Raw genomic sequence first — 13106 nt, 5'->3', positions numbered from 1 at the left:
TGCTGCTTGATTGGATGAAAAATAATCACAGTTGATGACAAGGAATTTCATTTTTATTTATTTTGACCTTAATTTAAAAGAATATTAAATTTCAGTGTGAAAGAATACTAATTTCTCATTTACTTATAGCGACATAAGGATGATTTATTAAGTATACCAGAAAAAAAGCCTTTGACAAGTAATGATTCAATTATATGATGACGTCATTAAGACAATTCGATTTTATTTCATCAAGGATGGATAATGTTATTTGCCGGTAACCTAATTCCGATATATCGATTATTGTCAGTGATATCGACGATGCCAAAAAAGGGTAGGCTTGACTCTGTAACATCGATATTCTTACATGATGATGTCATACTTCTTCTATTACGTCGATAACGAATGACTTTATCAAAACATCGATGTCACACAGTTTATCCGATTCTATTACACAAGAAGTGCTACAGTAGTAAAATTAAACGGTATTCAAAGAATACAAGTAAATTTCAAAGATATAAGACTAGTATAAAAGCAGAATTTAGACATTTCACGCTTTATAAACCGCAATGAATTTAATCAAACTGTTTAAAGTGTTTCAATCCAAGTTATATGAGTTCAACGAGGGAAACTTTTAAATTCATTCCTTATAAATTAATTTGTCTACATAAAAAGAAGAAAATAAAACGATTTGTCCTCAAAAATGGCAGTAAAATGTAATATCAAGCTGATTGATATGTTTTTGACGCAAATCATTTTGACGTAAGCAGCCAAGGTTCAATATACAAAAAAAAAAAAACAACTATTAGCGCGCTACAAATAGAATTAGATTGCTGTATATATAGCTGTATATCAATAAAGACATATACGTATAATATATTTAGACTGCATTTCTTTTGAATAACAATATCTACATAAAAATGTCCTTAAATCGAATAAAGTTATTCTAAAACAGAACTACAAATTCTTCAATGAACAACACGTGTATGGGTGAATGGTGTGTTGATTAACAGATAAGTGTTGTTTCTAGACTAAGTTTTTTTTCTTTCAGGTATGCCTGCAGATATAGAACAAAACTTCAGAATCAGCGTTGGGTTATATGATTATGAGTTACCGAGTGAAAATTTTTATCATTATGATCGAATTGTTACAGAGTTGTAAACCAGAGATGTGGGATCGAATTTAAACACTTGATAAATTCAATTATATAATTATTCTAATTTCTTTGTACTGATGATTTGATCTTATGAAAAGTAAATAGTTATATATTTTTTTTGTAATATAAAATGACATTTCACAATATTAAGACTATACATATGTTGTAGAACTATTCAATGATTTTGTATTCATTTGTATAATAAAATTATATTTCATGTAGTATCTGTAGTAATTAACTAGTATATGTATTACTGATTTGATGATACTATGTAACTGTGAAAGACGAATTGAAATTTCGTATTTAAGATAATAAAAAAATCCCCTTTTTGTCAAAAAGTGATTTCTAGTCCAACATTGTAACGCATATTATATGCAAACCTTCATACTAGAAATTGATTTGAACATAATTTTTAGTGAAGATATTTTCAATGGTGATTTAAATGCAGTGATATAAAAAACTTCTAATCTAAATTTCAATATAAAGGCCATAAAAATGATAAGGATTTATGATACAGCCATTACAACTGTAAAGGGGGTGGGGTGGGGGTTAGTCAATAATCTCTTCGTTCCTTAAACAATGGAGGTAAGATGATCGGGGCCACGAAACATTGCTTTAGGGAAATGAGAGGTATGATTTTTTTCTGCACTGAACAAGTAAATAATGCTTGCAAGTATTCTCAAGAGCAAGAAAGCGTTGTTAATGACGTACAATTATAATATTGTTTTCGTTTTAGTAACATGAAACATTGTAAAGAGAAATAACTGCATCATCAGAATACAACATAAGCAATATGAAAAAAACTCATAAATTTACTAGGAAAGAAAGACAACTTCTGATATTTTAATTCAAAATTCAAAAATGGACGGATATTTTACAAGCAATCACATGTAAAAGCGAAAAGTGGGAAGGATAAAAATATCCTCAAAAGTCACTGGAAAAATCGTCATAAGAAGTAAAATAAACTCCCCTTAAAAATTAAAAATGATTTCGTAATTCTAAATCACCGAAATAGCAGAGAAAAAGTTTTACGGGCAGCACAAAAATTAAAAATAATTAAGAATGATCTGACCATTCAAAATGGATAAAAAGGTAGGGAGAATAAAAATCACAGGACGCATCTAAAACTTCCCAAATTCAACAACGATATGATAATTTGAAATCACAGTCAAAATCAGAAAATAATTTTTCCTGAAAAAGCACAATAAAAATCTTCAAAATGATATAATAATTTGATAATTCATAATAACGGGGAAAAACATATATAGAAACAACAATGCACTCAATATTAATAATTATAACAGTAAAATTCATTTGTACTTAAGCTAGGCACTAGATACATGGAATACATAATTTTTCTTCAAAATCATTTGTCAAAAAAATTAAAAAGTTATTAAAGTTTCAATTATTTGATTGACAGTTAGAATAATAGTCACGAATAACCTAACACTAAAGTCAAGCAAGAGAATCTTTTAAAAAAAAAAAAGATAGTGCAATGTATGAAATCATAGGTACACGTACATGAATAGATTAAAATATTTAATATTCTCATCTTACTGAATGGAGTAGGCTTACGTTATCTAATTTCTGATTTTTGGCCAAGGTTTGGTGTTGCTTAGTGTTTGGAATGAATTTCAAATAAAAGTTCAAGGTATAAAGAAATCATTATTACTGTTATTATGTTCATGTAATTCTTGAGGAGTATCTACTAACATTATTCATAAAGAAGTTTCTGAATGAGTCTCAATGGGCGTTTGTTAAAACTAATATGTATTTAAGGCAAATGAATTTGAATATAACACAAAATGGGTTTCTTCGTACACGTGTTTCTATAATACATTGGCTAGACACACATAAGTCACATAAAAGAAGAATGAAGATATAAGTGAGTTCTTTTCATGTCTCATTTCAAAAATAGATATCTCAAAACGTGAAGAATTTATCAGAAATATATACTACTCTATACTAATATTTACATAACGTCTGCATGAAATTTCAGCATAAAGGGATTATCTCAACAACACATTTATACATTATATTATTTTCTTAATGAAAAATCGTATTTAAGTGAAATTATACAGTATCACTTCAATTCTGTTTATATGGTGAGATTATATGTTCATGTAAGAACACACTATAAAGCACTTATAGTAATTTAATACATTTTGTTTTCAAAAATCAATGAAAGAAATGAATTAAAAAAACAGAAAATCGATTTTAAAACACACATCTTTAACAATTAGTTGACACGTGGGTTAAAAATATAATTGACAAAAATAGATATATTATAATCATTTGCCACATTTAAAGAAAATTACAGAATTTATTACTCTTTAAACAAAAACAAAATCCCTTTGATAAAGTCATGAAGTTATGAAAAATAACCCGATTTTTCATAAATTAAAAGACCAGTGGTGTCAAATAGACATGTTTCTAAATTTAGAAGTCTAATAACCTCAGAATTTGATGATCTACTCTTCATCATCTTTGTGTCCTACTTGATTCCTAAAAGTGAAAAAAAGGTTAACTTAGGGCTAGAAGTTCATTGGCATAAGCTTAAATAAACGCATTTGTTTGATATTATGGTATTTGACATTATACATAGTTATGAATCTTTGTGCTTACCTTTTTGTGCGTTTGGTCTTTCCACTCCTAGTGAAATAAAGTTCAACATTAAGACAAGGACCAATGACAAAGCATGTCTATGTTTTAATGATATCAATATTATAGAATTTTAATAAAATAAGTAAGAATAGGCCTTAAGATTTCTTTCTTACTCTGCATCATGTTTATTGTCGTAGACATACTCCACATCTCGCAGGAAATTGGAGAGTTTCGTTCCTATAACTGCCGCCGGAAGTAAGAAGAATATACACCAGCCAATGGAAAACCAGAATCCATTCTTGAAATTTAAGAAATAAATATTTTATTACATTAATTTTAAAGAAAAAAAAGTTTAAGGTTGAATTCTTAAAATACCTCATAATTAGTAAAATTGAATCTATACTACCTGAGGACGCTTCCATATTAATATGACTAGTCATGGCTTTGCTGTTCTTGAGAAAAAGATATTTTAAAGATTTCCCCTTTACATTCCTATGTATAACTTTGATCCCCTGTTGTGGCCCCGCCCTATCTCGGGGGTCATGCTCTGAACAAATTTAAATCCACAGTATGTAATGAAGCTTTCACAAAAGTTTCATCTTTTCTGGCCCAGTAGTTCTAGAGAAGATTTTTAAGATACCACCAAATTTTCACGAATTCTTAATTCTCCCGGACACTCTTCGATCAGAAAAGCTCACTTGAGCCTTCGGCTCAGGTGAACAAAACAAATATTACAGTGTATATGCAATTTTATAGCTATTTTGTCTGCTTAATGTTTATCTTTTGCAATATATACACTTACAAAGGCGTCCACAATGTATTCACAAAGCGATATTTTAATGATAGAGTTGTAGAGATTCCACAGAGGCTGACAGCGACCTATTTCATTGTGTACCTGTTTGAAAATAGAGAGAAACATGATTCATAATGACTTGGTTAATGTAATTAGGGAATCCATCCTTCTATAACATAACCAATTTAGGAGAGCACATAAGAATGTTTTACTTAAGGTATTTCCACCATTACAATTTCATAGGTTCAAAGTAGAAAAAACTGCATTTATTTTCACTGAGAATAGTTTAAATCAGTGAATAATCGCAAAAAATGAATAGGCTGCCAATTTTTTAAAAAGATATAAGACATAGATAAGCAGCGGTATATGTCAGAATAAAAAAAAATAGTTTTAGTAAACAATATTACAAGAATTAAGTAAAAACTGGTTCAAATACATAATTCTGATGATGAGAGGTCAAAAATACTTGTTACTTTATAAAAAATATGTCTGGATTGTGAATATCAGGGAAACCATTTTGCATCAGAAGTACAATAAAGAAATGCCTGAATGAAAATACATAAGGAGTTATTGCCCTTAGCAACATTTCGTAAAGATTAAATAATTAAAAAAAAGAAGAAGATAATTTTCATTTTTAAAAATCTTTTACTTAACAATATTTTTCATTACACCTATTGAAATGCATTCTTCCAAAAGATGTATATCCATTGGGTATAAATTTAAATTAATAAAGTTTTTTTTTCAAAGCCCTATGACATCACAGGAGACTGGAAATACCTTAATAGCATCAATAGTATACAATCATAATGAAAATGCAATGACATAGTAGAAATTTTTACTGCATATGCCATGATACTGTAATAAATAAGAAATCTCGGTTGTTATCGGTCGCAGGAGCGGTTGATCTATTTGTGGTTGTGTTAAAATGTGCACATGGGGTTATGAGACGTTATTTTGCATTGCTTTGATGGAATAATTCCTTATTGATAACATGCATAAAAGTTATGAATAAAAGTTTTAAAAAATGATTAATAATTACTGTGAAATCAAATTTTCGTAGGGATTAATTTGCGTTTTTTTCGAGGTATGAAGAGACCCATGAGTTCATGTCCACCACGAAATGTAAAATATCATATATATAGTGTACATATCTACTCAACAATTCTTCATCGACGAAATCAAATCCCTACGAACCCAAACGTTTTCCTCATACCATCAAAATTAGACCCCAGGAAAATATGTGATTTCAAAAGTCTAAATGGTTGTTATAATGTTTCAATTTGTTTTTCATTTCCCATCAAATATTTATTCCCTTATCTTTTTATAAAAAAAAGTTGTTACATGAACTGCTCCCCAACATGGGCGTGCATAAGATATTTTAACAAAACGTACTAAGTTTCAGGGAATGAATTACAGTGCCTAAAATAATTAATAAATTGTAAAAAAAAAAAAAAAAAAAAAAAAAAAAAAAAAAAAAAGAAAGAGAATTTTGTTTGTAAATACACTACAGTTGCAAATGACACAATGATTTTTTTTTTCTTCTGAACTATACATTTATTGTGATACATATCATCGGCATTATCACGTGACAAAGATTCAGGGTATCAGCACGTGAAGTTTGTATGTCCTTTTTTGTCAGCATTCAGACATTCATAATTAATAATTTTAGACATTTGTTGCATTAGTCTATGAATCAAATAATTTGATAATAATATATATATTCCTTTCCTTTATTTTCATTTCCATGAATTTATTTTGAAATATGGAGATAACGAACAGTATTCAAGCTCATAGTCCAATTAAACAATACAAATCGGGAAAAGAATTAATGTCCTTTTCTAGTAAAATATCCAAATATGAAACAGATGTGTAAGGCTATGTTGTGTCTTATTTCAAATTCACTGGGATATGAACGGAAGTAACTATTGATAATTAATGATACATGTACATCGTCAATATATCTAAATGTCGGCTACAGCAAGCGTTTTCTTCTTCTCATGTAGAAGTATTTGAATAAATTCTGCTTCATATGAATACAAAAATAGGTCTGCCAATAATGGGGCACAAACTGTATCCATGGGAATTCCAACAGATTGTTGGAAGACCTGATCTCCAAAAACTACATAGACATTGTCAATCAGAAACTCGAGCATCTTTTTAATATCAACTTCAGAGTACTTGTGTGTATAATCAGAATGTTTTTTAACCAAATAAATTTGCAAATGACCAAGGACAAGGTAAGTTTATTTACGAGTTCCATTTTTATTGAAAAAGCAGCTGTTTCTGATGTCAAAAAGCCTGAACTTTAATTTATCGTGGGGAATGGTTGTATAAAGTGTTGAAAAATTATGGTAAAATTTTGCGATTTCAAATTAACTAAAAGTTCCCTTAAGTTTTTAAGTATCCACACCTGATTTACACCACTTCTGAAATATCCTATTTTACAATACTTCTGACGTTTTTCCCTCACTGCTGTAAATATTTTAGGGAGAAGTAAAGAAAGAGACTTAGTGGAACAATTACTGGAACCCGCTATGTACATGTATATTTGTTTGTAAGGATTTTATTGAGTTTAGGAATCCAGTATAGGTATGATAATACAAATTCATTTTGATTGTTGGGAATCTTTAAAATATTTTAAAACTGACATATGGTTTTGAAGAGGTTCCTCCTCAGAAAGAGAGCTATGGGTATAAGTTGGATTTCCATTTACTGAATTAAATTCTAGTTCCTCTAAAGTACAACTCAAATAATGAGCCTTACAAGCAAAGACAATGTTGTTACCTGCTTTGTCAGCTGGGACCAGCAGTACATACTGATCGTGTAATCTATCGACATGTAATTCTTGTTTCACTACTGCATTGTGGAAGACAGAAGGATAGATGGTTTTCATATTGCCCCTCGATCGCTTAATGCGAGATTGCAACATCCATCTGATATACTTTAAATCCATTCTGACAATGTGTCAAGGTCTTTTTTTTAATATTTGGTCCATCGTTTGGCATACTCTTCCACAGAATTCATAATACGTATGAAATTATGACGCCAGTTGAAAGATTGGGGTTCCCTAAATTTTGCCCCGTTTATATTTAGTGATTAAGGTCCTCATGATTAACTATATTAACGTCACCAGTAATGACGTGTCCAGCAGGACTATAGTTGTAGGGTGAAGAAGAACATGAACGCGTTGGAAGATTTATTTCAGATGTTCGATATCTAGATACTGTAGAGTTTTTTGTAATGAAAAATTTTGGAAGCAACTGTCGATGTATATTTGTAAAAAATACAAGGTGTGGACTTCAACTTGAAATATGGTGGAATAAAAGACTGGACCCTTTTGTGCTAAAGAATATTACTTACATTAATTGTATCAAGTTTTTGTTGGAATATTGAAGTTTAAGGAACAAACGGGTTGTTTGAGCAGTATTATCTTCCGTGAAACGTGGCGATTTAAAGAGCCTATGATTTGCAATATCCATAATCACAGATCCGAGCCTGTATTCTGTTGTCGAAGAATCCAAATATGGACTTTCCTTGACCTTTACAAATAGACTATTTAAAACTTTCAAAAGGACAGAGTAAAGTTTGGTGCGAATGTGATGAAGGCCTAACTGTTTATTTACATAAGGTAGCAATGAATCAAAGGAAACGTCGTGTGTAATATGTTATTGTAAGACCGATGTCCATGACTACGCTTACGTCACTGTGAACTGTTAAAAAGTTCCATCACTTTCAGATTGCTACACTTTGGGCTTGAAAGATTCCCAACACTATCGACATTGTCATTGCTACCACATGGAAAGGCCGTGCCTAGTTTTCTAATTCAGTATTCTTCTCGTTGTCTACGGAAAGGTGTACTCATTGATGGGCTATTAGTATGATGGTAAATCTTTTCTAGAATTCTAACTTTCATTAACAAAATAGAATGATCAGGTAAATTTAAATGCTTGTAGAGAAGCTGCTGGCCCCCCTTGGTTTGTTTGTTTGTATGTTGTTTAACGTCCCTCTCGAAAATTTTTCACTCATATGGAGACGCCACCACTTGCCGGTGGAGAGCTGCAAATTTTGTCCTATACTCGGCACTTAAGGCCTTTGAGCAGTGATGGATCTTTTTCGTGCCAGCACCTACTGCGACACGGGACCTCGGTTTATACGGTCTCATCCGAAGGACCGGTCTCCACGTCCCACAGTGGGATTCGAACCCGCGACGTAAGGATCAACTCCTTACTTCGCGACTCTAGAGCAGACGCTCTAACCACTGCGCCACGCGGGCGAAGCCCCCCTTGGTAATTTAAAATCTATGCCCCGATATTCTTTTATTAAGTGTACCTTGGTTTCACCAACATAAATAAGCCCACAAAAGGTATAATCTATTCCGTAGACAACATCAGAAGATTTGCAGTTCATATTTTCCCAAGTTTCGGTATAGAAGCTCTGTCCAGTAAGATTACTAGTAAACAAAGAGCTTGTTATCAAAACATCACAAGTTTTACAGTTTTTGACAGAACATTTTGACTAATTTTAAACAAATGATCAGGAAAAAATGCACAGAAAAGTGAGGCAAAAATACAATTTGCACTAAAAGTGTATAATATGCTTTTTCTTCTTTGATTTTTTTTCTTTGGACACTTCTGAGAAAATACTTAAAAATGCTTAATAATTTTTTTGCGGCCAATTTGATGCTTTGCATCTTAGATTATGGTTAATCTATTTGTTGTCTTTAAAAAATGCATGGATAGCACACACAGTCATCTAAAAAGTCACTTTCACTTGAAATGAAGTGTTATCCAGCTTATAGGGTGAGATTCTATTTTTCTGCATTTGATTGTTATTTTTATTATTTAATTTATGCAAACTCTGACATTATATTAGGTGTAATAAATACGTTTACTTACCTTGTTTTTGACATCTTTGAAATATATATCAGCGATGTTTACTGTTTCATTAATAAATGATTGTGCAATCTACAAATCATTAAAAATTGAATTACATATACATAATTTTACATTTCGATGAATAGATTATATCTTCGTACAACTGATAAATATTTATGAGTATAGTTACATTTTTCATTCCGTCCCTCTTCATAACTGCCGTTGCATTATTAAGTTCCTTTTTTACATTGTCTACAGCAGACTACAAAATAATTTTTGAAACAAGTAGCAACGCTTGCATGAAAATGCTCTAATTTTACATTGACAAACTTTGCATTAAATGTTTTTATCTTTTGATACAAATCATTCATTTTTGATTGGATTCCTGCTTACCGGGATGTTTGATTTTTGTTTGGACAGTTCCACCTTTGCTGTTTTCATGTCTTCCTATGAAATCAACAAAGAGAGTATGTATTTCTGCACTTTAAAGATGTTTTATATTGCAGAAATGGAATGACTCAAAGCTGTTATCAGTTGCAGGTTTAGACAAATTGGATAATAATAATTTACTTTTTATGGCCAATATTTTCATGGTTATTTCTTCACAGGTTTTGATCTGACATACATGTTTTATATTCGAAACTTTTTGATATAATCATGTTAATAATTTCTTAATCGATATAATTACCATTGCCTTTTTCATGTCTTTAAGTTGCGACGTACCCTTCAATAAAAAAAGCCGTATTTATTATTTACCAGGGGTGAAATATAATTTCTGTTTAAGGATCTCAACAAAAAATTGATAGTTCACATATTTATCTGACTCCATAAGCTAACACGCGTGTAATCTGCTAGAGTATTGTCCTGTCATAGTCTCATGGACATTTAGTCTAGCGTCTAGTAATATGTTATTTATCCAAACTGAACACAGATATTACGTTTCTCTTTTATAATTAAGGTTATCGTTATATAATGATAAAATTTATGTCAAAGAACATCTTATAAATAAATTTGCAGTTTTTTAATCATTAGACATCCCGTAGAGCCAATGTAAAGCACACATACCGAATTAGAAATTTCCAAAGTTGAGACTAGATTTTCCATGTTTTTCAGCTAAAAAAGGATAAAATATTGCAAATGTATTTCATTGTTATTATCTATTTGTGTATAATAATATTTTTTGTTGTGACTAGTAATAGTTTGAAACCTAAAGCCAAACAAAACAAGAGATGTTTGTGAATGACTTACCCCCCCCCCCCCCCCTAAAAAAAATAATTGGAATCTTTCTAAGTCCAAGGAGCATAACTCTGTCAAAAATGGCTCGATCGTATTCAAAACAAAACTGGATCTAGATATTTTTATGATAAATCTGTATACCAAATTTTATTTCAGTATGTGCAACCTTCTGCAAGAAAATGAATAGAAACTTCAAATTTATAATAGACCTTTTTAATAATATATGCAGACATGCGCAGAAGTACTTCCGAGTGGAAAAATCACGACTCGTTCTGTGCAACATTCTACGCTTCATTTTCGTCAAAAGTGTTTTATAAACATCGTCGTATATTTTTGTTGAATTGATATTTACTTATTAAACTGAATAAAATTGGTTTGAAATATGTTTTATTTTATTTATTTCAATTCATGTACGAGTGACAAACATTTCCTGTTTATCGTTACCTTGTTTACATTGGCAACGAGTTACAACAGTATGGCGACCCGCGAAAACTTAAAGAAAACAAACGTAAGTGTTTTGCGTAGCATAGCAGCTGATCTGGGGATAAATTCAAAGAGAAAGAAGGATGATCTTATATGTGACATACTATCTAGTCAAACACCAGCAGCTTTAATAACTCCAGTTGTGCAATTGTCATCTTGCATTAATCCAACTGACGTGCAGTTTAAGGAAAACTTGCCCCCTTTCAATGCAGTCCATTATCAGTCAATATCGGAGGATCTTAAACCTCCGAGTATATCATTCTCTATGGTATATGAATTCATGATAACAAGGCGAAGGCAGGAAGGTGATCAATGCATCCAAAACTTCAAGGGTTTAGACAAGTCCGTGAAGCATTTTGATGCCGGGGATGTCCAGAATATGTGTATTGCACGAGTAAGTTAATAATATTATGCAAACCTAGTCTTTATAAAGAAATTTTAACTACAGACATTTATGAATTACATATAGATGTTTCTAGGTCAGTTAAGATAAATATTCAGCACTTTGAGAGAGAGTGTATTTGACAAACACACATACATAGCTGATTTATTCTAATCTAATGCATGGCCGTAGGAACCGGGGGAGGGGGGTTGCTCCCACAATGATTTTGCCAATACATAGAATATATAGAAAACATAGCTACTACATGCTTGTGCCCCCTCAATAAAAACGTCTGATGACAATTTTTTTTTTTTGCTTGTCAAGGAATTTTTGGTAGTTGATAGTGTCCCCCATTTAAAAATGTATGGCTGTGCCCCCCCCCCCCAAACTGAAATTGCTTCCTACCGGCCTGTGACGAAATGATGAGATCATTTGATTCTGAGAAGGAAAAATTTTGGAAATATTTCTTACATATGAAAATTTCCAAAAAATAATTTGTCCTCCACTGTTAAGGAAATACCTTGATTGATACAACACTTTGTCCTGTAAAGGCATAAAAAAATAACCTTTGGCTAATTGAACACTTGAAACCCCCCCCCCCCCGATTACATGGCTATCCTTATGTAAACATTGGAAATACATAATACACATGTTATTAAATAGTTTTGAAATTTGATTTCATTTAAATGAACTAATTCATTTTCTGATTTGTTCTGAATACAAGCCCTCAGATTGCTTTGATCCCACTGACATATTGGAGTATATAATGAAAAAAAAAATTTAACCATCAATATATCAGTAGAAGCTTCTGTAGACCTGTGGTTCTGACACAAAATTTACATTTTCCATGAGTAATTTACTACCAATATTATGAATTAGAAGAAAAAATTAGGAATTGGAAATAAAGAAAAATGATATCCGTACTCAACTTTCAGAAAGAATCTTGATGTCATTTTTCAAAAAATGACAATATAATTAAAATAAAATTTTTACTAAAATTTCAGATTGATGAATCTACAGTGTACATTAAAGCATTTTGCTTAGCATCAATGAAAAAACAGCGTTACCAGGTTTTTTTGTGCATAAGTAATTCTGATGGAACGAACAGGGTGGACTTTGCTTACTGTCAATGCCCCATAGGGTAAGTATTACACAGTTCTTATCTTCAAAATAACAGATGAAATCCAATTTTTCATTTTATATTATTCTAATAATATGTTGTTATACATGTGTTCATATTTTCTGTAAATTACATATACAGGTTAGCTCAAGCATGCAGTCATATTGGGGGGCTGCTCTTCACCATATGCAATATGCAATCCACTACAAAAGCACCTTTGCAAGGAGAACAGAGTTGTACATCAACACTCTGCCAATGGAAAGTGCCACGAACAATGAACCAGAAACCAAAGCCTATAAGCAACCTTAACCTTTCAAGGCCCAAGGCAATGGCAAGCAGTGATACTGATGATGATGTAGCCAGGTTATCATCACCATCACATGGTTCAGCAATGGCCAGGTTCGACCCTCGTCATTCTGAGGACAAACATCATAGCCTTGCTTGGTCTCTGGATCAACTTGGGGAACTAAGAGCTTGTT

At 31.5% G+C, this 13106-nt stretch overlaps 1 protein-coding gene across 1 annotated transcript in view; it reads right to left on the bottom strand.

The window, feature by feature from the left end:
* Window positions 1–3393: 3393 nt before the first annotated feature.
* LOC133191995 (prominin-1-A-like) overlaps window positions 3394–13106 on the bottom strand; it is a 34223-nt gene continuing 24510 nt past the window's right edge. The window contains exons 17-25 of the mRNA XM_061327809.1: window positions 10472–10519; window positions 10095–10130; window positions 9800–9853; window positions 9597–9668; window positions 9428–9496; window positions 4542–4634; window positions 3913–4037; window positions 3761–3787; window positions 3394–3640 (exon numbers count right to left, since the gene is read on the bottom strand). Coding sequence (XP_061183793.1) covers window positions 3607–3640; window positions 3761–3787; window positions 3913–4037; window positions 4542–4634; window positions 9428–9496; window positions 9597–9668; window positions 9800–9853; window positions 10095–10130; window positions 10472–10519 — 558 coding nt within the window. The 3' untranslated portion in view covers window positions 3394–3606. The remainder of the gene's footprint in view (window positions 3641–3760; window positions 3788–3912; window positions 4038–4541; window positions 4635–9427; window positions 9497–9596; window positions 9669–9799; window positions 9854–10094; window positions 10131–10471; window positions 10520–13106) is intronic.

Source organism: Saccostrea echinata, unplaced genomic scaffold (genome assembly GCF_033153115.1).
Source record: "Saccostrea echinata isolate AGI-Se365-2 ecotype Australia unplaced genomic scaffold, CSIRO_AGI_Sech_v1 ptg000001l, whole genome shotgun sequence".
NCBI classification, from domain to species: domain Eukaryota; kingdom Metazoa; phylum Mollusca; class Bivalvia; order Ostreida; family Ostreidae; genus Saccostrea; species Saccostrea echinata.
Note: the sequence above shows the minus strand (reverse complement) of the source record. Positions and strands in the feature narration are given on the sequence as shown.